At 42.8% G+C, this 27,711-nt stretch overlaps 1 protein-coding gene and 1 pseudogene across 1 annotated transcript in view; one reads left to right on the top strand and one right to left on the bottom strand.

Moving 5' to 3' along the window:
* Positions 1-875: 875 nt before the first annotated feature.
* The window catches only part of KSR2 (kinase suppressor of ras 2), a 338,884-nt gene continuing 312,048 nt past the window's right edge, over positions 876-27,711 (top strand). The window contains exon 1 of the mRNA XM_006908594.3: positions 876-1,055. Within this exon, the coding sequence (XP_006908656.3) occupies positions 876-1,055 (180 nt within the window). The remainder of the gene's footprint in view (positions 1,056-27,711) is intronic.
* Positions 17,165-17,282, bottom strand: LOC112477250 (annotated as a pseudogene).

The raw sequence follows: 27,711 nt of genomic DNA, 5'->3' as shown, positions 1-27,711 counted from the left end.
CGCGCGCCTCCTCCGCCTCCTCCGGCGGGTCCCTGGCGCGCCGGGGCCGGGGCCGGCTGGGGCGGATGCGCGCACGGCGCCTCTCCACCAACCCGCTCCCCTGCAGGTCCCTCGCTCGCTCTCCATCCCTCGCCGGCGCTCCCTCGCTCCCCCCGCCCTTTGATTGACAGGCAAGATGTCGGTGTGGAGCGAGGCAGGAGCGAATGCAGCAGCCGTCACCCCCGGAGCCCGGCGGCGGCAGCAGCAGCAGCAGCAGCAGCAGCGCGAGGAGACCGTAGCCAGCCGCAGTCGCCGCCGCAGCCGCGGGAGCAATGCAGACAGCATCTTGAGAACGCGCTAAAGCACCCCAAACGGTGGACAATGCCGTGTCACTGCAACTGGGAGAGGGGCAAACCAGATTTTTTTTGACATAAAAGCCAGCCAGCCAAAAATATATAATTTTGCCCTTCACGGAGCCGGTGTGTAAAGAGTGAGCGCTATTTTCCTTCTTCTCCGCCTCTCCCCCCTCCTCGCCTCCCCCCCGCTCCTATTTTTCCTCCTCCTCCCTAAGTGTACAGACAGCATCACATCACCTGGTTTGCTTCTGAGAAACAGCATCTCTCCTTTTCAGGGACCAGAGACTCAGAGAGAGGAGACATTCTAATGGAGTCGGCTTGATACCCCAAAATAAAATAATAAATTTTGGCTCTCGTCCCCTCCTCCCACCCCACCCCCCTCAACCCTGTGTGAGATGTTGGGTTTCTTCTTCATGAGACATTGTTGAGAAGTCGCAGTGGTTGGAGAGGCATAGGGGGTAGACTACCTCTACCCCCCCACCCCCCTTTTTTCTCTCTGGGAGGAGGAGGAGGAGGGGAAGGGGGCTTGCAGAGCAAGCGATGGATGAGGAAAACATGACGAAAAGCGAGGAGCAGCAGCCTCTGAGTTTGCAAAAAGCCTTACAGCAGTGTGAGTTGGTCCAAAACATGATAGACCTGAGTATCTCCAACCTGGAAGGGCTTAGGACCAAATGTGCCACCTCCAACGACCTCACACAGAAAGAAATCCGGACCCTGGAGGTAGGTGTTGCTTACGGGGTGGCGAGTGGGGGTGGGGGGACGCGAGCCTGCCTTCCCTCCCCTTTCTCCCCACCATCCCCTTTTCTTTGATTCTGTTTGTTGGGGATTGGTGGTGGTGGGGGGGTGAGGGCCGGAGGGTACGGAGGGGGCCACGATGCGGCTTTCTGTGATTTATCTCCTTGCAGAGCCCGCACTGGATGTCCCTTTACTGTACTGCTGTCTACGCTTGGCTGGGTGGTGGTAGTAGTAGTAGTAATTGTTGTTCTTTATTTATTATTATTCTTGCGGCTGTTATCATTCGCTCCCCCTCCGAGGAGCGAGTTCTCGCTCTTTTCCGCTTGTGGATTTGTTTATATGCCACGGGGGCTTGTGTGCTGGGTAAGACATTAAGGCGCTGCAGAGAACCCACGTGATCTTGCGCATTCTGCAGGTGGTCAAAAGGTGGTTTTTGCTAGCAGGATGGGGTTGCCTATTAATATAGACCTCTTCTCTCGGCCTCCTTGCCAGCTCTTTGCTCCTTGGATTTTGTGTGTTGTGTGTGTGTGTGTGTGTGTGTGTTCAGTGATATGCATGTCAGGAGGCAAGATGCATTAAAAAAATCCTCACTGACTTACCCCTTTCCAATCACATCATTTTGATGCAGGGAGCTGTTGCAGGCCTAAAACGTGGAAAAAAGGTTTAAGAAAATATGCCTGGATCAGCGCACACAAGTGGTGTGGGAAAATACTCTTGAATCTTGGGTGGGACAGCAAACCAGGTGATGCGATGCTGTCTGTACGCTTCAGGAGCAGGAGGAGAGAAAAAGGAGGAGGGGAAGGAATGGGGTCGGAGGAGGAGTTATCTTTGGCGTGTTGTAACATTCTCTCCAACAGAACTTGAGGGGGAGTTTGAAGCAGTTTTGTGGGGGGCGGGGTGGATGCAAAGTTACTCAGAAAGAAGATGGCAGAAATTAATTCGTTCCAGAGGCCGTTTTGTCAAAGGAGGAAGGTTTCAAAGAGCCGTGGAATATGCCCGGTGTCCACACAATCATCGGGCATCTGCGTCGTTTCAAACATCTGAGGGGTTCCACTCACTCCCGTCCCTCAAACGGGCCCAGCGGACACATGGCTCGATTAAATTTGGGAACTCCCATTAGCTGGCAGTTGCCGAGGGTGATGGCACTGGGGTGGCAGCAAAGGAAAGAGAATATTCCTGTGGCGGAGTGGGCATGTGCGGTGCTGGCAGGTTCTGTGTTTCCAGCCCGTGAGTTTTCAAGGCCTGCGCTTGGCAGTTCTTACTGAGTCTTAGCCCTCCTGCCCCGGCTCTGGCCTAGATGAGCACCTCTCTCTCTCTGATTTACTCTTCAGGCCACTTGCTTTTTCCTCCATGGTTTTAGATTTGGCTGGATATCAGCAGGCAGGAAGGTCCTCGGTTTGAAAGTGGAGTTAGTGTGTGTTGAATATGCCGTTTGCTCCCCTAGAATACATGTCCCTGTGCACCTGTCATCTGGGGAAGTGATCTTCGGAGATGAAATAAGATGAATGTTGAGGGGTATCAGAGGAGTGGAAATTCCGTTGGGGGGCACAGGTATTTTCTCTCTCGGAGCTTTGGGAGAACTGGCTAAGCCACTGCTGCTGGATAAAAAAAGTGTGGGATGCCCAGACCTAGCCTGCTGTCTGGCTGAGCCGTGCTCACGATGAGATTCTGTTCAGAACTGCATGTGGTAAATAAATAGCCCAAAGGGCCACCTGTGATCTTTTCTGTTCCTCCGAGCCGGGAGTCCCAAATGCTAGTTTGTGCATCATTATGTAAGTTTCTCTAGTTTTCTTTTCTTATGTTTGATGTGCCCCATCTGATAATTCCCCGGACAATGGTGATTGTCACAGTGGGCCCTGGATTCTGTTGCTTCTTTTCTGCAGGGTGGTTTTCTTTTTAAACTGGGGGATGAAGGCATCGATTGCTATGGTGGGAGGTTACAGTTATTGGGACTGCATCTGTTTGTTAGTTTTCCTAGTCCCAATATGCCTCAGCATGCCAACCACTTTATGCGTAGTGCCCAAGGCAGGGTCTTGAGCAATATGCCAGTTTAGGCTTCCCAGGCATCTAGGGCTAGAGTGAGGACACTGAGGAGGGGCTGGTGACTCCAAGTCCTCACATAGGCTTTGAATCCACAGGGTTTTGGTTTTTTTCATCCTAACAGTTGTCAAATTTTGCATATCAAATCCACCTGGGGAGCTTGTTAAAAATGCACATTCTGAACCTCTGACCCCAGAGAATCTGATTCAGTTGAGATTAAAGAGCGGCCCAGGAATCTGCATTAATAAACGGTCCAGATGTTTCTGATACGTGTTTTCCTATCGACATTTCGAGAAATCCTAATCTATTAGGAGATGGATGTCATATCTCAGCTATTTCATTGTGACAAATTCTTGCTCCAAAAAAATTAAAGTATTATATTGAACAGACCATCCCTGAAAACCTTGATAATAAGCAAAATTTACTAACATGCATATACCCCTGTAGAAACAAAAATATACAACAGGTATTTAGCTTTCAAGAAGCATACCTCGTGGTTAGGGAGACAAGGCTAATAACATATATGGAAACTAATGATAAAGTCCAAACGTAAATAATATGGGGAAAAGCAGTGGGTCCATTAGGATTGTGTTCAGCTGCATGAAATGGAAAAATCCAACCACAGTGGTTAAGCAAAGAACGGTTTCTTTTTCTCATGTAACAAGAAGTCTGGAGGTATGTGGCTTGCTTGAGTCGGCTCAGTAAATTGATAATCCCAGGGCTGGTGTCTTTGCAAATTCTCCCGGTTGCAAGATGGCCCCTGAAGCTTGAGCCGTCACACCAAGGTTCAAGGCAGGAAAAAGGGGAACCGGGTGAGTGCGAAGGTATAGCGGGTTCATATCTTTCTTTGGTTCTCTCAAGACACCTGCTCCTTCCTACCCCACGGGTAATGTTTAATTATGCCTTCTTGGCCAGAATGGGCCAAAGGGCTAGTCCTGCTCCAAGGCTGGGAAGTGGACAAGTGGGAGCACTATTGTGATTGGTTTGGTGGGTCGTGTTCCCTTGCCTCGGTTGACCTGTTGCCACTGTGTACATAATCATGGTGCGGCTGGCATGGAAGAGGGCTTGAAGGGCCGTTGGGTGGATAGCCAGCACGCTGGCCAGTATGTTCTAGGGAGAGACTCTGGCGGAGAGCAAAGATCATGAGCTGTGGGATTAGACTGACGTCATTTTGAATTCTAGTTTTTCTACTTACTTTATCTTGGTCTAGAGATTTAAATTTTCTGACCCATGGTTTAACTTTTGGCAAAAGGGCAATGGTAGAATAACATGACCCACCTCAGAGGTGGTCGTGAGGATGAAAAAAGATGACATTTTCAAGGGTCTAGTGCTGACTCTAGCAGAGTGCCTGCAGGTGCTAAATAAATGATAACTGCGATGTCGGTGATTAGCATCACATGGTGTGGAATAGATGGCATGGAAGGAAACAGCTCGAATCAGGGGGAGAGAAGAAAGAACTCGAGCAGCGTTTCCGAAGAACGTTCTGTGGATCCCTATTTCTGTGGAATGTTAGTATTTTCCATTCTTTCAACAAATGCTGAAATCCAGGCACTGTATTGGATGCTGGTGGTCAACAAGTGTTCTGTGGACGGAATGAATTCCGTCCTTAATATGTTTGAAATAGCTGAGTTAAGCAAAGGGAAACAGGCGTCTTTACTGCAGGACTTCTCAGAGCCTTTAATATACCATATTCGTATATGGTGACTCCAAGAGAGGGTAGAGTCCACAGTGTTTCCTTTTTCCAAGGATATCCCTGGGGATTGATGTTCCATAGAATACACCTGGGGAAACATATGGCAGAGCAGTTAGGGAAGTAAGTGGTCCTGGTTGGGGACCTGGGGACTCTGAGTGGAGAGAAGAGGGTTTAGGTTGCAGCAGGTGGCTCGCTGGACAAGAACAGCAAACCAGATGAAGGCATTTTCATGCCTTCGTGGGCACCTCAGGGACCAGTTGGCTCAGAATGGAGAGTACCTGATATAATGGCATAAGAAATGAATTTAGGTTGCTAATGCCTGGGATCTGACTTAGGACTGAGGAGTCAGATCACCAAAGTTTCTTACGTTTGAGGGAGGAGTTAGAAGTCTTTGAAGGTTTGGGAGTGAGTACAGTTTTAAAAAAGATGTTTAAGGGTTAGTGTGACGGCAGCCTGCAGCAGGGGCCACCAAATTTTTTCCGTCAAGGTACAGATAGTAAATGGTCTGGCTTTGTGGGCCATATGGTTTCCATCACGAGCATTCAGCTCTGCTTTCGCAGCTTGCGGCAGCCGTGGACAAATCCATAAACGAACATTTTCCAATAAAACTTTATTTATGGACCCTGGAATTCAAAATGATATAATTTTCACATGTTACAAAATATTATTTTTTTATTGATTTTTTTTTTTTGACATTTAAAATTTCTTAGCTTTAGGGCTTTACAAAAACAAGTGGTGGTCAGACTTGGCCCATCGGCAATAGCTTGCAGATCCCTGGTCTATAGGGTGGATAGGACAGGAAAGACCCTGGAGACACAGAGATCCTTTGAAAGGTGAACAAGTGACTCTAGGACTGGTGTGTGCCAGCCAAGAGCAGGTTGTTCAGAGCTGGACCCTATTTTATTTAAATTAGACGGGGAGGGAAATATGAAGGGTAGGGTCGGGGGCGGGGAGGTAAGTACAGAATCTCCTTACACAGCAAGGGCACTGTAGCCACACACATATCAATTATTTGCCCTTCAGATGTTCCGTCTCCGTTATTGACTGTGGCGTAACAAACCATCCCTAGACTTAATTATGTTTGAGAAAATTGGACTTCAGACAACACCTTGTTATTTTCTATGCTTCTGTGCGTTGGGGCTGGCTGGGTGGTAGTTCTGTTGGTCTTGCCTGCACGCCCTCCTGTGACCACATTCAGCCGGTAGGTAGGTGGGCTGGTGACCGAGACAGCTGAGCTTCGCTCTCCATGTGGCCCCTCCAGTGGGATAGCCTGGGTTTCTTACATCTCTAGTGTTCTCAAGTGGACAAGAGCAAAAGCTGCAAGGTGTCTTAAGATTTGGAGGTCACACAACATCAAAGTTGTGGCCGTGTTTAATTTACAACAGGTGTAAATATGTAGCGATCACTCACTGGGTACTCACTAGTTTTAGGTGCCGGAAACACAGTGGTGAACAAGGCAGGTGTGGCCCCTGGTCTTGTAGTGCTTGCATTCACGTGTGAATGTCAGGGTGGGGTGGGGGCAGATAGACAATAAACAGGTGGACAGAGAATGCCAGTGTATTAACTAGGAAAGGCTATAACACATTCCTACCTGTGTAACGACTCTAATATAGTAGAGGTCTTTTTCTTGCTTACGAAACCGTTTAAGGTGAGTATTATTGGGTGAGCCATTCTCTCATACTGCAGGTCCCTTCCATTCTGCAGCTGTTTTCATCCAGAAAGGGGAGAAAATGTGGAGAAGGCAAAGCCCTGTACAAGCCTCATGCCCTTAGCAGCTCCGCTCGCATTCTGCTGGCTAGAAGTTAGTCACTGCGAGGAAGATTGGGCAGGTGGGCCCAGGAAGAAGAGAAAACAATTTGCCGAATAGCTAGGAGTCTCTCCCGCAGCCAGTGATGAGCTACTGTAACCGTTATCTGTTGACACAGCTAGCTAACCCCAAAATGTGGTCGTTTAAAAACAACTCTCATTTATTTGCTCATGAGTCTGCAATTTGGGCTGCACCCAGCTGGCCAGTTCTGCCAATTTTGCCTGGGTCACGCATGTGATCGTGGTCATCTGGTGACTTCGCTGGGGCTGGATGGTTCCAAGATGGCCTTCTTCACATGGCTGGTGGTTGGCTGGGCCACCTCAGTTCCCTTTCACATGCTTCTCCAACAGGACAATCCAGATTTCTTACATGGTGCAGCGGCAGTGTTTAAGCATGGCAAGTGCCAGTCCGCAGCCTCTCTTTAGCCTCTTCCTGAACCTTTGCTCATGTCCCATTGACCAAAGCAGGTTACATGAATGAGCCCAATCGCTGTGGAAGTTGCTATTCAAGGGTATGGATTCCAGCAGGTGTGAGTCATTGGGAGCCAATGAACAATGTAATATAACAGTGTACTATTGCTATAAAAACACGCCCCCCCCCAAAAAAAAACCCCAAAAAACAGGACATAAGAGAGTAAAACCAAGAACATGGGAAAGAGAGAGAGGCATGGGATCATCAGCAAGGCCCCCTTGAGGAGGTTTTGCTGACTTGAGGGAGCAAACCATGAACTAACTATCTGGGGACGACGGTACAGCGGGTACAAATGACTCGGGTGGGAATGTGCTTGGTATGTTGTTAGAACAGCAAGGGGCCCCCTGCGGTTGGAGTGGAGTGAGTAGGTGTGGAAGTGATGAGGGACACAGTGGGAGACAGAAGCAGGTCCTAGAGGGCTTGCCTACGATCCTCAGATTTTGTTCTCACCGTGAACATGGAGGCGGGGACTGATTTATGTTTTTAAAAGATCCTCGTGATTGCTGCAGGAAAGAGACTGTCGGGGAGGCGGGTAAGGCTGGAAGCAGGCAGACAACTTGGGAGGGTAGTGTGGAAGTCACAGCCAGGAATGACTGTTCTTTGGGCCAGTGTGATTGTCGCAGGAATGGGGCGACTGGCAGGATTCAGAAGGTCAGGTGCGTGGGAGGTGCTCACGAATCGGATGTGGGGGGCAAGGTGAAGGAAAAGAAAGAATTGAGGATTATTCTTAGGTGTTTGGCCTAAGAACTGAGTGAATGAATGGTGGCGCCATTGTTCGAAATGTGAAGACCGGGGGTGGAATAGGTTGAGATTGACAGTCAAGTCCTGTTCGACATGTTATGTTTGTCAGGTAGACAACTGGGTCTGTGAGCCTGGAGCTCTGAGGAAGGCTGGATATATGAAGTTCACTTAATATGTCAGGAACATCTTTTCATATTGCAAAATATTTTTAATAGCTGCATGATGTTACATGGATGTACCGAATCTATTTAACTAAAATTCTATCATCAGATGTTTGTTTATAATTTTCCGTTATTATAAATAGCGCTGTAGTAAGCATCCTAGTGGTAATCCTTGCCTTTAATTCCTAGACGTGGAATTGCTAGATCCATAGATATGCAAAGTTTCAGGACTTTTAATAGGTTTTGCCAGATTGCCCTTCACCGGCAGTATGGGAGAGGGCCCATTCTCCAGTATCCTCAGCATAGGTTTATGCTTTCTTTTCTTTTCTTTTCTTTTTTTTTTTTGGTTGCCCGTGTTTTGATGACCAAGAGCTCAGCATTAAAGAGGCAGTTATGTCAGGTTAGCATCTCATCTCTCCCGTTTCTAGTTGGAAGGACCTGGGAACCTTCAGCAACAGGAGTACTTATTTTATTTTATTTTTTATTTTTAAACAAATTGGCCAGTCTGTGAAGACCTAGTCCCTTCCTTCTGCCTTGTTCTCATAAAAATACGGGTGGGAGGCGGTCTCACAATTTCGAGTATGGTGGCAAAGTTATTTCTGAAGGTTTACTGACCCTGTGGCTTTTTTAGTGGGTTCTACTAGAGAACTTGTTACTCTTCTTCCAACAATTGGCACAAAACTGGAGAATCTTCCTCCTCCAGGGAATCATTTTCTGGGCTCCCCACCACCGTGCCCCAGCTGTTGGGACCTGGCCTTCCTCCTTGCCCACAGTGTGCTGCCCTGGGGCTGGGGAACGAGGAGGTGTTCAGCTGAGGGAGGCGAGAGACTCATGGCATTGAGACGGAGGATGGAGAAGATGAGGGATGGCAAGGGAAGAGGGTCACAAATGAGATGAGAAAGTCAAAGCGTAGAATGATTTTTTTTTTCCCCAGCAGAGTTTCTGTGGCCCTCGGAATGTCTTTCCAGTGGGTACTGGCCACAACCGCGGTGGTTCCTATTTTACAAGTGAGTTTATTGAGGTTTAGAGTCGCCGATTTGACCCAAACTGCAAATTAAGGCAGCCACGGATACAGGAAGAGGTTTACTGCTCTACTGTGGATTCTCCGAAGGTGTAAAGGCCTGGAAGAGAAGAAAGGAAGAGGAGAGCAAAGGGAGGGCGAAGCGGGGAGTGCGGACGATAGCGGTGATGTGATTGGAGGCGATGGCTGTAGGATTAAGGAGAATGGTAATGCTGGAGTACTCTGTTGCTCACATGCTTTCATTGGTGACTGTGACAGACGACAGCTATTGCATAGAAATACAGGACTGATGGAGACGAGGTAGGGCATCCACAGAGACAAGGAAGGATGAGAAAAGGAAAAGCAGACATTTTGGACCTGAGCGGTCCAGTGTGCTGGCCAGTTGCCACATTGGCCATTGACCATTTGAAATGTGCTGTTAGTGTAACATACACACCAGCTCCCGAACTCTTAGTATGAAGAAAAGAATAGAAACTATCTGAATATTTTTTTTTTATATTGACATGTTGAAATCATGCTATTTTAGATGATTGGGCTAAATAAACTATGTTAAAATAAATTTTACTTGTATCTTATTACTTTTTTTTTTTTTCCTGAGGCCACTAGAAAGTCTTAAACTACATAGATAGCTCACTGTATATTTCAATCAGACAGTGCCACTTTTGAGCATTGAGGAGATTTCTCTGTTTCGCTGTAACAGAAATCTCATTTTGATAAAGATGGAAAGGCTGGGCCCCCTGGAGTTACTAGGCAGCCATGGATTAAAGCAGTGGATGCATCCCAAAGACAGATGCCTACAACTCCTCTAGACCGGTAGAAAAGTGAGATGGAGACTCGGAAAAAGTAATTTCGAGCCCCTGGAAGTTTTGAGTGGGTGCTTGAAACAGTATAGCCAAATAGTTAGGAGGGCTCGGTCTTACTTTAGTAACCTTGGATAAATGAGTTCTCCTTTCTGAGCCTCAGTTTCCTGGCTTGTAAAACTGGGTCATTTTACCCCCAGTTGTTATGCTGTTTAAATGGAACCATGCATTAAAGAAGTGAGCAGAGTTCTGGGCACGTGGCAAATGCTTAACGATGGTTTCCTTTAGTATTTTCCATCATCATTCCCCCTTTCCGGCATTTCAGCCCTGTGTGGTTAGCATGTTTTAGCCATTCCGAGAGGTGCCATCCTCGAGTGTATCGTTCATTTATTCAATGACCATTAACTGAATCCCCAGTATTCAAGAGGCAGGGGACTAACATAGCCAGGAGTGAGAAGAAGAAACCCAAAGAAGCCTTCTGTGGGATAATGGCACACCTGCTGGGCTGCAGGTGACATAAGTGAACAAGATTCTGATATCAAGTCTTGAATCTTTGAATTCGCCCACAGATGACTCACTTTCCATCAGTGCCTGGCAGGCTTTAGTCTTTAAACCATGTGCTCATCACAGCTCTAAGTTGGATAACAAAGTACAGTCATGTGCCACCTAACGAGGGGGATACAGTCTGAGAAAGACGATGTAGGCAGTTTCGTCATTGTGTGAACATCGCAGAGTACACTCACATGAACCTAGATGCTACGGCCTGCTACACACCCAGGGAAAGGGTATGGCGTAGCCTACTGCTCCTGGGCCACAAGCTTGGACAGCATGTTGCCGTACTGAATGTTGTAGGCAGTTACAACACAATGGTATTTGTGTATCTAAACATATATGAACATAGAAAAAGTACTGGGGAAATAGGGTCGGTACACCTGCATAGGGCACTTAGCACGAATGGAGCTCGCGGGACTGGAAGTTGCTCTGGGTGAGTCGGTGAGTGAGTGGGGAGTGAACGTGAAGGCCTAGGACATGACCGTCTACGACTGTAGGCTTTCTACACACTGTCCACTTAGGCTACCCTACGTGTATAAAACAACACGAAATTAAATAAAGCCCAAGAGAAAATAATACAGTCGAGAGATGCAGTAAGCACCAGATGTATGAGGCTGCTGCCGGTGTAACACGGCATACTGTTTCGCGGCAAATATATATATTTTTTTATTAAGTAGAAAAATTGCTCTAAAGTAACAGTAAAAAAGCATAGTGTAGTAAATACGTAAACCAGCAACATAGTCGTGTATTACCGTTATCGAGTATATGTCCTGTGCCTCATCGTACGTGCTGTATACTTTTATGTGACGGGCAGTGCTGTAGGCTCGTTTGCACGAGCATCACCACAAGCACCTGAGTAGAGTCTTGCTTTACACCATTGCCGTGGCTATGATGTCACTAGGTCATAGGAATTTCTCAGCTCCATTATCCTCTGATGGGACCACCTCCATATGTGCCATCTGCCAGTGACTGATAAGTCGTCGTGTGGCGCCTGACTACCGGTTATGGGGTTGGGACTTATAACTCCTGAACTTGTCTTAAGTTTTATGTGGAGAAGAGTCAGAAGCTGAGACATCCAAGTGCTTGAAAAGGTGGGAGGAGGAGATTACCTAGGTCTGCCTCTTGTCCAGTGTCCAGCTTTGGCCTGGTGATTTGGGGTGAGCACTACCTCACGAGGCAGCCTTTTTTTTTTTAATCCTTTTTTGTTGTTGTGGTGGTAAGATATAAATAACATAAAATTTACCCTTCGTAACCATTTTTAAATGTAAAATTCAGGGGCATCGAGTACATTCAAAATGTCGCGCAACCATTACCCTTATCCATCTCCAGAACTTTTTCATCATCCACAACGGAAATTCTGTACCCGTTAAATAATAACGCCCCATTCCCCCTCCCTCAGCTGCTGGTGACCTCTATTCTATTTTCTGTGTCTACGAATTTGACTATTCGAGGTATCTCACATAAATGGAATCATGTAATACTTGTCTTTTCGTGTCTGGCTTATTTCACTTAGCATAATGTTTCTGATGTTCATCCATGTTGTAGAATGCATTAGCCCTCCATTCCTTTTTATGACAGAGTAATATTCCATTGTATGAATAGACCACATTTTATTTTTTCAATCTTCTCTTGATGGACACTTGGGTTGTTTTGCCTTTGTGAATAATGCTGCTATGAACACTAATGCACAATTATTTGTTTAAGTCCCGGCTTTTATTTCTTTGGCATATATAGCTAGGAGTGGAATTGCTGGGTCATATGGTAGTTCCACTTTTAATTTTTGAGGAACCGCCATGCTGTTTTCCACAGCAGCTGTGCCATTTTTACATTTCTCCCAGCAATATACCAGGCTTCCACTTTCTCCACATCCTGGCCAACACTTGCTATTTTACATTATTATTATTATTATTATTAATTATTATTATTTTGTTATAGCCATCCTGTGGCTTTGGCTTGTATTTCCTTAGTGAGTAGTCATGTTAAGCATTGCTTCGTGTGCTTATTGGACATTCGTGTATCTTCTCTGGGGAAATGTCTATTCAGGTCCTTTCGCAAGGCAGTCTTTTGATTTGGGTGAGTTATAATGGTTAGAATGATCCTTCTCTCGAGCTGGATCTGTTCCTTGACGACTTCTATCCTTTGGCTCTGCCCTCTGGAGATGAGAACGAGGCCAGTCCTTCCTCTCGGCTGACGGAATAGTCTCAAGAGGAGTCCGCATCTAGATCCGGAACCTACCACATAGAGACAAGAGGTAGCCATGCCCACAGACTCCTGACAAGTCTCTGACCCAAACTTGCAGCCACCGTCTCCCTGCTCTCTCTTGTGTGAGTTTTATTCTTAGAGAATTCTGGAATCTGGGGTTGTTGTCAATGGTGAATTTCCCCTTGCCTGTGCACCTCCTGTACCCAGAGTATCACGTCAGTCAGAAGACGTGAATGTTCTATGTGTGCCCATCTACAAGGGCACTGGGATGGTGTTTGGGCAGGGTCGGGTGGCCTGGACTCCAGCAATGAGGCAAATAGACAGGTATAAAAAAGAATCATCAAGAGGACATACAAGGGCTTTGTATTCATTAGTTAGAAGGCAGGTCAAGTTTAGATGCCACTTTTCGTATTTTTTTCCTTGGAGAGACCGTGCTTTGTGATAAACCCAAAAAGCAATATTATTCCTTTAATTTGTTGCTGTATTCTTTTAACATGTTGCTGGATTTGATTACTATTTGGTTGAAGATTTTGGTGTCTCCGTTCATGAGGGTTCTTGGTCTGTGGTTTCCTTTTCTATATCGTCTTTGTTTAGTTTCAGTATCAAAGTTATACTGGCCTCATAAAATGAGTTGTTTCCTCCACTTCTTTCTTCTGGAAGAGATTGTGTAGAATTGGTGTTCTTTCATCTTTAAATGCTGGTATAATTCACCAGGGAAACTATCTGAACCTAGAGATTTTCTTTTTTATTCAGGAGATTTTTAACTAAAAATTAAATGAATTTGTTCCTGGGTGAATTTCGATGGTTCCTGGCTTTCAAGGAATTGGTACATTTTATCTAAGTTGTTGAATTTACATGTATAGAGTTGCTGGTGGTATTCTATTATTATCCTTTTTGTGTCTGTGGGGTCTATAGTGATGTTCTCTCTTTCATTCCTGATTTTGGTAATGTGAGTTTTTAACTCTAACTGTTCGTCAGTCTGGCTAGAGATTTACTAATTTTATTAATCTTTTAAAATAACTAGTTTTGGGCTTTATTTTTTCTATTTTTTTAAGTAGAAAAATTTTATTGATTTTTGAAGTAGAATCAATTTTATTGATTTTTGTTCTTATCATTTCCTTCTGCTTGTTCTAGGTTTATTTATCATTCCTTTTCTATTTTCTTGAAGTGGATGCCTAGATTGTTGATTTGAGACTGTTCTTTTTTTTCTAATATAAATATTTATTGCCATAAATTTCTCTTGAAGGACTATTTTAACTCCACCCCATAAATTTTGATATTTTATATTTTCGTTTCTCTTTAGTTCACAATATTTTCTAATTTCTTTTGAGGCTTTCCCTTCAATGCATGTATTCTTTAGAAGCGTGTTAAATATGCAAATATTGCGGATATTTTGTTATCTTTTTGTTATCGATGTCCAGTTTAATTCAATTATGGTCAATGAACATATTTTATATGGTTTCAATTCTCTTAAAATGTTTAAAGTTCACTTTATGACCCAGAATATGTTCTCTTTTGGTGGATGTTAAACTTGTGCATCTGAAAAGAATGTGTATTCTGCTGTCGATGAGTAAAGTGTTGTATAAATGTCAATTCAATACAATTGGTTGACATTATTTAGATTATATCCTTGCTGATTTTCTCTCAGGTTGTTTAATTGATTACACAGAAGGGAATGTCCATACCTCCTACTATAATTGTGGATTTGCCCATTTCTGCCTGCAGTTCCATTCACTTTTGCTTTATTTATTTTGAGCTGCTTCGGTAAGTGTATACATATTTGAGATGGTTGTTTTCTTAGTGAATTGACCCTTTATCATTATGTAAAGTTATTGTTTATCATCGGTAATTTTCCTTGCTCTGAAAACTACTTTCTCTGATAGTAATGTAGCCATCCCAGCTTCTATTTTTTTTTTAGGTTTTAAAAAATTCAGATAAAATTCACATTACATAAAATTCACCATTTTAACTATTTTAAAGCATACAATTAAATGGATTTTAGTATATGCTTACCGTTGTATGACCATCGCCCCTAATTCCAGAATATTTCCATGACCACACACACACACACACACACCAAAAACCAAAAACCAAAAACCAAAAAAACAACAAAACAAAACAAAACCTTGTATCTGTTAGCAGTCAATTCCATTTCCCTGCTCTCCATCCCCTGGCAACCACTAATCTATTTTCTGTTGCTATGGTTTTACCTATTCTGGATATTTCATATAAATGAAATCATACAATATGTGGCCTTTTATGTCTGGCCCTTTTCACTTGATATAATGTCTTCAAGGTTCATTTATGTTGTAGCATAAAATTCCCATTTATGGCTGAATAAAATTTCATTGTATGGATACACAGTCTCATTTTGTTTATCCATCCATGAGCGGACACGTGCGTTGTTTTCACCTTGTGGCTCTTGTGATAGTGCTGCTGCGAATGTTTGCTAAGAAGGTGGGGACCCCTTGGGAGAAAACTGTTTTCCCTATGCCCAAAATTAAAAAAAAATCCCGTTTCAGGCTAGTGCACAGTTAGAAACTCAGGAATCAAAAATTCCTTCCATACCTTTTGGGGTTGCACACGGTGGTCTATGTGACAATTTTCTGGGGCTCTTGCAGTTGCTTGCTTGGCAGTTCTGGTCCTATATGCCAGGTTGTGAATCATTCACCTGGACTTCAGAAATGGAAGTCATTAAATAAAATAGTAATTTTAAAGACATTTCTAGACATTGAAGCAAAGCGTATTCACTACAGGAAAAATAGAATGTGTTTAATCAAAAAGCAAAACGAACACACTTTTAATCCCACCACCCACAGATCGGCGTTGTTAACGCCTCGTTATAGTCTTACAGGCTTTCGCTCATGCCTACGTGTATTTTTATGTGACTTTTAAGAATAACTATATTATATATATTTTGTAGTCTCCACTTTTCCTCTTAAAAGTTGACTTAAGCCATGAATATCTTTCCCTGCCAAACCATTTTTAATAGCATTTAATAACTGCTAACATTCTTGCGTAAAGATATAGCATAACTGAGTTGACCTGACCTCATTGGTGAGTTAGATTATTTCTGATTTCTTTTGCTCTTGTAAACACAACTTAATGACTACTTTCGAAATGAAGTTTTTGTAAAACATTCTTATTTGTTTCCTTAAGAAATATACTTAGAAGTGGAATTACTTCATGCTCATAAAGATTTTTCTCAACTATGGGTCGATGGTCCTTTAGAATTTTTTTTTAATCCTCTTAGATTTTACAAGAGTAGTTTGTGGCTTTGCGTCTTCAGGAGAGAGAACTGTGAGAGGTAAATGTTTCCAATAAATCTGTGACAAAAAAAAATATATAAATTCACTTTACTGTATCTGTGAATCAACTTGTGATGAGCTAAGAAACTTGAGGGATGCATAGTTTTAAAAAATGCACATTTCAGTTGAAATAGTTGGAATCGTGTTAATGACATGGAAGCCTAATTTAAGATGAAATTTTTCTGAAATGACATCAGAAATGGATCTGAATTTTGTAAATGAAGCTGTCTGATTTCCAGGGATCACACAGTCAGTTGTTTTCTGGGACCAAGCAGGAAACCCACAGAAGGGAAATAGGCCAGAAGTGGGATACTTGGGAGGTGTCTGTGCGAGGGCCATGGTGAACTGGAGGTCATATGTCACATCTGTAAGATGTCAGTGTTGCCAATGGAGAGGAAGTATTTGGGCCTAATATGGTCACATATTTCTATTTTCCAATGGAACCCAGAAATCAAAACTATAAATAAAAAGCAGACATTGCCTTATTATTATGTGATCAAGAGCATCACCATTCTCCCCTTTAATTCGAATGTGTGTGTATATGTTTAAACAGTGTTGGGCGGGAAAAGGAAGGCACAGGTAATTAACGCTACGGAAAGAATTTGTGAATGCCAACAATGGTTTGAAGATCGCTGTTTCAGATTTTTTTCCCCCAGTCCTACTCATCTATGGATTGAAAAAATTAAGGAGAAAATAGAGTAACCAATTGTTGATTTTATAATGTTTGCTTATTGGGTGGCTCTTTTCAGTCTCCAAAGTAAGAGATGTGACTGGGGTCAGACAGTGACACACACACACACACACACACACACACTTCAAACCTATGTAAAAGTATGGAGAATAACATAGTGGACCCTTATGTACCATCACGCAAATTCAACAGTGATCAAATTATGGCCAGTAAGCCCCCTCCCCCATTCTCTCTAGATCGTTTCGAAGCATTTCCTAAAACCTTATAATATTTAATCCTCAAATATTTCAAGATGTATTTCTAACAAATACTAAGTATTCTGTTTTAAGTATAACCAGATTACTGTTATCATACCAATAATTTCTTAAATATTTACCAACAATTCCTTAGATAGTTAGATATCACACCACTAATTCCTTAGGTATTACATATAAATAACAAATCAATCAACTTTGCCTTAGCTATACTGGCATTACTTAAAACTTTCTTTCTTTATCTCTCTATCTCTCTCTATCTCTTTTATTTTTTTAGGCGAGGCAACCCTTAGTTGACCTCACAGATTGCAAGGACTTTGTCCGTTTTCAACCCCTTATTTTTTTATTTTTTATGCCTACAGCACCTGGTCTTCCTAGGTGATCTCCCATCCAGGTACTACCAGGCTGAACCCTGCTTAGCTCTTGAGATCAGACGAGATCGGGCTTGTTCAAGGTAGTATGGCCGTAGACTTAAAACATTCTTGAAAACTGTCTTCAGGGTCACTTTACAAGAAATTAAGTCTCTTTATTTTTTCTTGACCCCAAATGGTAGCCTTATGGCCATTCGACAATGGCCAATGACTTTGTCCATTTAAAATGTATAAAAAGTCAAGACCACTTTCAATGTACAAGATGTGTTGCCATTGACGATGATCATGACAGTGTTCTGGGCATGGTGCCTGGAAGGAAACTCAAAGAGAAACATCAGAGCTTTGGTATCAGGAAACCTGGGAATGTTGGAAATCATCAGCCATTTCCAACATCTATGCCAAAAAGGGGACCTGATTGGTTCGTGTCAGGATGCCCTCATGCACTCATTCATTCCACTTTGTGTTAAATGCATTATACTGGAATGAAGTCTCGCCCACATGGTCCTACAACATACAAATACATATGTAGCACATCAGGCAGTGTGTTAGGTCCTGGGACACAGAATACATTGCTCACGAATTTAGTGATGTGACGTTAGAACTAAGACCTGAAGGACAGTGGCGTTAACTAGAGATGAGGGAGGGCTGTTCCTCGCAGAGGGATGGTACATGCAAAAGCCTGGAGATAGGAGACCGCGTGGGGCATGGAGGGAGGAACGGAGTGAAGTCCAACGTGGCTGGAGTACAGAGTGTTTCCGGTCCATTTGAAGGCGATAGGACAGCACTTTTTCCTTTCTCTAAACTGGTTTCCTTTGCATCTTTTTTCCTGCCTCATCTGCCCATTATAGAAAAACGAGGCAGTCTCGTTGCTCAACTGAACAAAACTCTCTACGATCTCCACTTTCCAAATACGATTCGAAAGCATAACATGAATTTATCGGTCCCCTTAAGGTGGAGGCAGGTTCTTTAACACCACAAGAAACACAAGCCATCCCATAATAATAACAGATGGGCAAGACCTTGAGAAGGGTAGGGTGGAGGGAGGGAAAATAAAGTCAGGAGAAAAGAGGTGGCGAAATGGAAATGCATTTAAATCTTAGGCTTTGCGGTTTATTATTAATAGCTGTGCAGAAAATGTCTCTACAGAGTTATGAAAAATTCATTACCAGCATGCTACAGGTCGGAGAGCTGGTCATTCTTTGATCAGATTACTGATAATGAGAGCAGCCTTATATTAACTCAGATTAAGCGGAGGACTCTCCCCCACTACTATTCAGTCATAGACGTATAATCACATTTCCTCACAGCCAGTCGCCCTTAGTCGTCTGCTAAGATGGGAGCCAGGGACTTTGCAAGGGCAGAACCAGGACCACAAAGGATGGGCTGAGCCCAGATGCCACCTTGAAACTGGGGTCCCGTGGAGGAAGAGTCCCTGGACACGCTCTGGTGCGCCGGCTTGTGTCTAGTCTCCCTGACACTGCTCTTCTACTTTTCAGACCCATTTCCTTCTTCTTGGGTCTGCTTCACCCCAGTTCTTGCTTGCCCAGTGTCGAGCACCTACAGCACGCCATGCAGTGTCCGAGGTGCTGGGGATACATCCGTGAGTAAGACAGGCCACAGAACCCTGCTTCAGGGCAGCTCACGTCCTAGGCTGGGGAGACAGACAATGAACGGATAAACATAACGAGTGAGGAAACTCAGAATGCGTGGTAGGAGGCGGTATTCTGGAAAAGAGAAAGTAGAACAGGCTTCGTAGAAAAAGTGACAGTGAGCAAAGACTTCAAGGAAGTGAGGGAGGGCTCCGTGAGGATAGCTGGGGCGGCGGGTGGCCCAGAGCTTGTGCAAAGGCCCTGAGGTCTTGAAGGACAGCCAGGAAGTTGTATAATCGGAGTGTAGGTTCAAGGGTCAGGGCAGCGCAGTGAAGCCGGACCAATCAGCAGGGTGTTTTAGACCAGTATAAAGATTTTTTACTGTGTGAAATGTAGTGCATTAATGGGTTTTGAGCAGAGGAGCTCATGATTTGACTTGAGTTTTAATAACATCCTTCTAGCTAATGGTTGAGAATGGACTGTAAGGGGCATGAGTAGAAGCACGTAGATGAGTTAGAAGACTCTTGCAGGTGAGAGATGTTGGTGACTCACACCAGAGTGGTGAGCTGTGGTTGGATTTTGGATATATTTAGAAATTACAGCAAACAGGATTTCTAGATATTTTTGACTATGCCTGTTGACCAGTGTAAAAAATGGTGGTGTTTGCTGGTTGTATTAATCCAAACTTTTTTGGTTGCAAGCGTCAGAAAGGTACCTCAAATTGCTTATGCAAAAAGCGGGATTTCTTTGGCTTACGTAACAGAGAAGTTTATAGGTAACATCAACTTCAGCATGGCTGGATCCAATTCTTGGATGCAGTTCCAGATCTAAAGAATGTAGGCAAGGACCTTTCTCTCCGTCTCTCAGATCTGCTTTCTTTCTCTCCGTCTCTGAGATCTGCTTTCGTTCAGGCAGTCTTTCCTTATGGTGGCAGGATGGCCACTGGAAGCTCCTCACTCACATTCTGTCGTCTTAGCTACTATGGAGAAAGAGCATGATTATGTCCCAGTGGCTCCAATGAATGTCTGGGGTAGCCTTGTCACTGTGCAGGCTTTCACTGTTCATGGAGTAAGGAAGGCACAGCTTTCTTATAGGTCAATTCTAGAGCCAGGGAGAGTGGTCAGCTCTTCCCAAGCCCCATGGACCAAGCAGAGAGGTTCTCCAAGTGAAAGCTGGGATGCTGTTTCCAAAAGATAGTAAGTTTGGCTGGAGGAGACGACAGGCTCTGCTGTTCCAATCTAGCTGGAATTCTTAATCCAGGATTCTGGCGAATGCAGAACATTCTAAGCAGGGTATAAGGATTAAAAAGGTAAAGAATATATTACTGGGAACGTCTGGATGTTCCGAGTAGGATGTTTAGAGATCTTCTAACTCAGTGTTCACAGAGTCAGCTGGATTTACATAATAGCCTTACTCCACTATTCTATTCTGGGATCAAGAAACCTTGGTTTCCAGTGTGTTCTCATGTCTGGCCTCCCTCCCCTTCAAGACGGGCCATGTGTCTGTTGGGACAGTGAGTGGAGGGAGAACTGGAACACAGTGTCTGGGTCCCAGCTCTGCCACTCTCTTGCCACTGTCTGACTTGGGCAAGTTACATAATTTTACCGATCCACAGAGGATACTGGGAGGATCAAAGGAGAGGTTTTTAAAAGTACGTGGGAAACTATAGCCCCACAAGGCAGGGCCTGGCTCTATTGCTCCTGGTTAAGGACTGCTTTACGTTTGCTGGTCATAGGGTCGCCGGATAAAATACAGGATGCTCAGGTAAACTTGAATTTCAGATAAACAATGACTACTTTTCAAATATAAGGAATTGCATGGGACATCATTCATTGTTTATCTAAAATTCAGGTTTAAACGAATATCTTTTTTTTTTTTTGCTAAATCTGGCAGCAGTAGGTGATCATAAGGAAACGTGCCGTTATGACTAACCCCAATATGCACTTCAGGCTAGGACCAGGAACGGTCTCCAAACTGCAGACATCACCAGTGTTTTCAGATTGGACACGAAGGAACTTTTTGTTCTCTTTGTGATTTTGAATTTATGGCTAGGTTTGAATTCTTGAATTTGTGTACTTAACATCAGTCCTGTAATATCACATTTTAAAACTCTCATTTTAAGATAAGTTTAAGATTTGGGTAACAGTGTTGGCTCCTCCAGTTATGAGCCATAACCTTGGGTTTAATCTCTGTGTCTCAGTTTCCCCATCCGTAAGAATAAAAAAATGATAGTACTTATCTCACAGTGTTGCTGTGAGGATGAGATAATGTGCTTGAAATGCTTAGCCCTGCGTCTGGCACATGACAAGTGCTTGATAAATAATAGCTGTTGCATTTTTACTAAATCTATAGAAATTAATCTGGCTGATCAAGAATAATCAGTGTTTGGTTTTCCAAATTAACTTTTCAGCTCTATTTGGAAATTTTCTTGTTGAGTTGTTCCTATGATTTAGGCTTCATGCCTTGCGGATGAAACTATTGAAGCAGGCTAACGGGATGCAGTCTTGAACTCGACACTTCGGGGCCACTTTCGGCTTCAAACCGGGGGAGGAGGAGGGACAGGGAGGGAGAATTTCTAACAGTGAACTGGACTGGGTTGTTTTTAGGTTCGGTAGGCACGATTTTGGAAGTCTCGACTTCAGATTTCGCCCCAAATCTAAGCAGGCATGCCCTGTTTAGCAAGCAGAAGGGACATAGGAATCCAACTTAAATCTAAGCCATGGAGATGTGCTCCTTTTTGAGTCATCCTCTGCAGCCCTTGTCCCTAACTATTTCTATTTATTCCTCACCTGCAGGCCCTGAGCATATGTCAGGGATGAGCGTAAAAAAAAAAAAAAAGAAGAAGAAGAAAAAAAAACCCCAACTCCTAGGTCACCAGAAGCGTTTTAAGCGTTTTAAGCCTGAGAACAGGGTGTGGGCAGGGCTAGACCAAAGTTCTAGTGTATTATATTCACTGTGTATTATAGGCATGCTTCTTGTTGCCTGAAATCATTTAAAATGGAAATGTTTTTCAAGCTTGGTGCTTTTCTCCATATGCTGCTTTGAGAGAAATGTTTTTAGACGACTGTGGGAGATACTCTCACAGCTGCTGAAGTCTCTGTTCCGTAAGACTCCCATAGCTTCTGTAAGAAGAGTGTGCTTGGCGTTACGAAATGTCAGGTCAAAGGTGTTTCCTTCTTCTTAAAGTGAGCATTTTACCAGTGAAAGTCAAAGTTGTTTGAAAAGTCTCTCTTGACTTCAGTTAATCTTGTAGCTGTAGCTAGCTAGCATTTAGCCGGTGCTTGTTGTATCCTAAGCACTCACCCAAGCCTTGAGTTCATGGCGTTGGGGCCACCTGGGAGTTGGTTAGAAATGCAGAGTCTTGGGCCCTGACCAAGACTCACTGAATTGCATTTTGATACGATCAGGTGATTGGCGTGCTGCACACCAGAGTTTGAGAGGCACCGGTTCAATCCTCAGAACCACCTCAGTACTTTTAGTTCCATTAAAAGTTTTTTATTGTAGTAAGATATACATAATATTTATAATTTTAACCATTAGTAGGTGCACAGTTCAGTGAAGCGAAGTACATTCACAGTATGCTGTAATTGTTGCCACTAGCTAGCTCTACCCCAGACTTTTTCATCCCCAACAAAACTCTGCCCATTAAACAATAACTTTCTCCGCTTCTCTCCCCAAGCCTCTGGTCATCTCTGTTCTACTTTCCATCTCTGTGAATTTGCCCATTCCACATGTTGCCAGATATTTACCGATGGATGAATAGATAAACAAAAGGTGGCATATCCACACATTGGAATATTATTCAGCCGTAAAAGGGAATGGAGTGCTGATGTACACTACAACATGGATGATCCTTGAAAACATTATGCTAAATTAAATAAGTCAGACATGAAAGCATAAATGTTGTGTTACTCCATTTATATGAGATACCTGGCATGGTCAGATTCGTAGAGGCAGAAAGGAGAATTGTGGTTGTCGGGGGCCGGGGGAGGGGACAATGGGGGTGTTGTTTAATCAGGATAGAATTTCAGTTTGGGATAATGAAAAAATTCTGGAGATGAATAGAAGGGATACTGTACAACAATAGGGATGTGCTAAACTGTGCACTTAAAAAATGGTTAAAAATGGCATATTTTGTGTTATGTATATTTTACTACAATATGAAAAATAAGGAAAAGGAAGGGAAAAATGACTTTTCTGGTGCTAATTTAATACTGGAATACATTGATTACCTTCCTTTCACATACCAGTGTTTGATGTCTGAGAAAGGCCTGGTCCTTCAAAAAAAAAAAATAAAAAATATATATATAGAATGATGATAAAATCATTACCTATACGTGATTGGTGTTGTTATTGGGTGCTGACAGTGTTCTAGGGACTGGGTGAAGCACTTTCCATATGTTATCCTATTTTCATTCACCCAACAACCGTGGGAGGTAGGTGCCATCACATGTGACACAAGACAAAACTGAGAGATCAAATAACTTTCCGCGGGACACACAGCTAGTAATTGGTGGAGGCAGGATTTGCGCTCCAATGTCCACCATCCTGCAGGCCATGCCGTATTCCTCCCAGGATGCCCACCCAAAGGCAGTTTACCAAGGGCACCCTCAGATCTTAATTACGCTTCCATGTTGCAGGGCCACGCGTGGCTCTTACCGTCGGGTGGATGCTGAGGGATCCTCCTCTCCTGAGTGCATGGAAACATATGACACGGAGAATGGATGTGGAGGGAAATGTCCTCCGTGATGGAAAGAGCTCTCGGAAACGGTACCAGAGGCCCTCCTGGGAGAGACCGACCCGTTTCCTTGTCTAAAGCAGCCCCAGCGTATGCAAATCAAACTTGTAATTCACCTCCAAAGCAGCAGCTTCCAGATTCCTAATTGAGGGATGCTGATTAGGAGTTCTGGAGCGTCCATCATCCTTGGGGGTGCTTTGCACATGATGCTCGGTGCTCATAGCATCCCTGTCACACAAGATCCTGTTTCCGTTGCAGGAAATAAAAATGGGCTAGTAGTGAAGCTTTACATGGTTCTCCGAGAAGGAAAACTAGGTAGAATGGGGAGAGAGCTGGTTTTTCTTCTCTTTTCTCTGTTCGATTCCAGATCTACATGAGAAAGACTGATAGGCAGCCATTGTTTTGTTTCTGAAAAGGCGACATCGGGCAGTGTCTCATTATAGATAAGCACACGCAGACTTGACATCCGTCCTGGGTTCAGATTTTGGATTGCTGTTTATTAGATGTGCGTCTTTGAGCAACTCAGTAGTTTCCATTTGTAATTAATGAGATAATACGTGTAAAATGCTTAGCCTTCTATCAGGCATGCAGGAAGTAATCATATTGACAGCTACTGCTGCTGTCGTTATTATGTAATTATTATGGAAAATACCACCAGGTGTTAAAATCGTCAGCATTAATTATCTTCCCCTTTAAGGAGTAAGGTCAGTAGGAGATAATTTATTATTTTAAAAAATCTTTCTTAATGGAAAATTTTAACGTAAAAGAAAAAATAGTAGAATGAGTTCCTGTGCATTTACCACCCAGATTCAACAGTAATCAACATTTCACAATCTTGTTTCGTCTCCATTCTACTTTGTGTGTGTGTGTATGTTTTAAAGCAAATCCTAAAGATCATAGACTTTTACCTGTAAACACTTCTGTATGCATCTCAAACAGGTGAGGCCTTTAAAAATAATACAACCACAAAGCCGTTACTCCAGCTTATAAAATAAAAACTAATGTCTTAATATCATTTATTGAACAACCTATGTTCACATTTCTCCAGGTGTTTTTAAGATTTTTTTTTCTTACAGTTGATGTCTTTGAATCAAGATTCATTTGAGAATCTCATGTTGTCTTTGGTTTATACGTCTCTTAGTTCTTTATCTTCGTAGTTCCTGATCTTTTTTAAAAAATATTGCTGCTTTGTTGAAGAAACTGAATCATTTGTCCTGTAGAATTTTCATGCTTCCTTGGAGGTGGGATCGAACTTGTTCCTCTATCCCTGTATTTCTTGTCCAATGAAAGGTAAATCTAGAGATGTTTGATTAGGATCAGGTTTACTTATTTATTTACTTTTACGAGAATACTTCATAGAGTACCCTGCTGTGTATTTTGTAATGATCACACCCGAAAGCACACACTATCTGGATATTGCACACTTAGCGATGCTAAGATTGCTCAAACAGGATTGGGTGTTGTCAGCGTGATCTGTCCATTATAACGTATCCTAACAGGCTTTTACCTAATGACTGACATCCACTGATGACCGTACCTAGATCCTTTATTCTGTTAGAGGTGATAATATGTTTTCCTAATTCTATCATCCTTCCGCAGCTTAAGCTATAATTATTTTGTAAGTAACTTTTACTTATCACCTTTATGGTTACCCTGAAATCCAGTTTACATGGAAGTACAGGATAAATGCTGATTCTTTCCCCTTACTTACCAGTTTTTCAAATATAGAATTGATACCCTAGGAACACCCAAAGATGGCCAGTAATTTTTAAGACTATTATTATGAGCACATGGATTTAAAATAATTTACTCGATGTGTTTCAATCCATTGCAGGCTTTACCCTTTTTGAAGCTCAAAATGTCCCATTTTGGCCAGTAGGAGACATTTTAAGTTGTCTCCCACGTTCTTAGTTGTCTTGAATGGCTTCCTTGCCTTATGGCCCAGCAGGTTGTCCCAGGATTATTTTGTCCCCAAGGCCTGAAATCATTCATTTCTTAAAGAAGCCCTGATATCTTTTAGAGAGAATGATATTTAGTAACCACAGTTGAGCACTAGAGGTGGTCATCGCTACTGGATGATCATTTCAGTAGACAGACTTAGAAAGGAAATATTTTTTAGAGTAAGGAAAATAGATTCATAATGATATTTCCAACTTAAATATAAGATTATATGATTTTACTTAACTTTTGGTTTTATATTTGCGTCTCTTTAAGCTAAGAATCTTGGTTTCTAAGTACATTGACGTAAATGCTTATTATATACATTTCAAAATAGTGATATTTACACTGCTACTATTAAATAAGAATACTGAATATAATTAGGATTTTTTTTGCAGTTCTTTGTCATTAGGATACGTCCTACTAGATGTAGTCAAAATGCTATGTTTTAAAGTCACATAACAATTTTTTTCTCTGTATAGTTATATCACCAACTTGATATACAGATAGGTTTATTTGTTTCAGTTAAAAATTTTTTATTTTAGTTTTAACTTCCATTAGAAAAGCAAACATATATAATGATATATATGTGACCAGTATATATTAACAAATATATTAATGTTACCCCTTTTTTATACAAAGAGTAGAATATTATATTCACTATATATCCTAATAATCTAAAGTAGGGCACCCCTGTTTAGTTCCATTTCAGCTTAGTTGTTTGCTTTATTGTGTATAGATTTGACTTACAGTTGATTCTCATTGTTCACAGTAGTTCCATGAAGTCATCATCGAATTAATCATTAATATCAAACTATTGCTCCGGGGGAGGTACAAGGTTAGGTTCCTTTGAGCCTCTGGTCTTCTGGTCATGTTTTCACCAACCGATCAGTACATGACCTTGTTTTATGTGTGTTTCGATACCTTATTTAATGTATATTAACACTGAACTCATGGCCAGTACTACAGCTCTGCCTGAACGAAGCTTATCTAGCACACATATTTTCTCCGTAAGGCATATTCCAGCCTTCTTGCACTTAGAAACACCCAGACGGCACTGTAGCACTATGCTTGGGGACCATTTAACACAGTGAAATCGCACACACACACACACACACACACACAGGCATGAAAATGTGGCTCTAAATAGACCATGAAAAAGACACTTGTTTATAGAAAGAGAGCTGAAACAAGAAGCCAGAGTGGCCCTTGTTTCGACCTCCCCTGGCAACTCACAATTGTCACTGCTCTGCATATGTTCCCAAATGCCTGTAAAGACAGCACGAGTATTGATTTGGGAGCTACGAGTGCCTTTTAGCAAGTAGGCAGATCTGTGAACGATGAGGACAGGTCGTATTTCATTTGCCTGTCTTTATGTTCTTCCTCCTTCACTCCCCACTAAGTTGTAAGTTCCGTGAGGACAGCGGAGTCCATGAGAGTGTGTGTCTTGTACACAGTAGAAGCGTGATGGATGAATGAATCCCCAAGTGAGAATGGAGAGTTTCTACTTTGGGTCCGATAGCTCTAAATATTTGCGTTTAATTCGGTTTAGATGTGTTTTCATTCTTCTGAGACAGTAGTTCTTCGCCAGTAAGGCTCTGCTCTGGAGCATCAGTCATCAAATCCATCCATTCTCTTGGTTCTGACTCTTCAAAAATATTCTCTTACATGATGTTAAGCTCACATAAAATTTCCAAAGTGTTTTATTTGTGACCACTGTTTACCTTACACTGTATGCTCTAGATAGGGATTTTCTTTAGACATGGATCTCTGCTACTGTGTACAAACCATGCTTTTGTTTATCTCAGGTTGATTGACGTATACTGTTTCAGCCATGCAGACTCTGACCAAGAGGCTCATTATGCTGTCCTGGTAGGTGATCTTGAGCCATGAACTTTAGCCCGTCAGGGAGAATTTCTCACAGAATCCCTCTGAGAAGAAGTTAAAGCATTTGCGTTAGATTGCCTGATGAGATTTTGTAGGATGTTGCTAATTTGAGACTCACTGGGTTTGCCCTGTCTTCAGATAGGTGGGAACGTTTCTGGGTGTGATTAGCAGCCTAAATATACTGCATCAACATGCCTGCAGAGGAGCTAAGCTTTCAGAGAGCTTGGGAAGGAGCCCTGGCTTCTGTCTGGGGACTGCTTCTATTAGAGTCTTCATCATACTTTGTTTACATTTAGTGCATCAAATTCTAGGCAAATAAAAGTATGCAGCCTCCATAAAGAGCTGTCACAGAAACATACATTTGCTAAACTCTATAA

The sequence above is a fragment of the Pteropus alecto genome, unplaced genomic scaffold, assembly GCF_000325575.1.
Source record: "Pteropus alecto unplaced genomic scaffold, ASM32557v1 scaffold113, whole genome shotgun sequence".
Classification (NCBI taxonomy): Eukaryota; Metazoa; Chordata; class Mammalia; order Chiroptera; family Pteropodidae; genus Pteropus; species Pteropus alecto.
The sequence above is the reverse complement of the archived record's forward strand: the minus strand, read 5'-3'. Positions and strand labels throughout refer to the sequence as shown.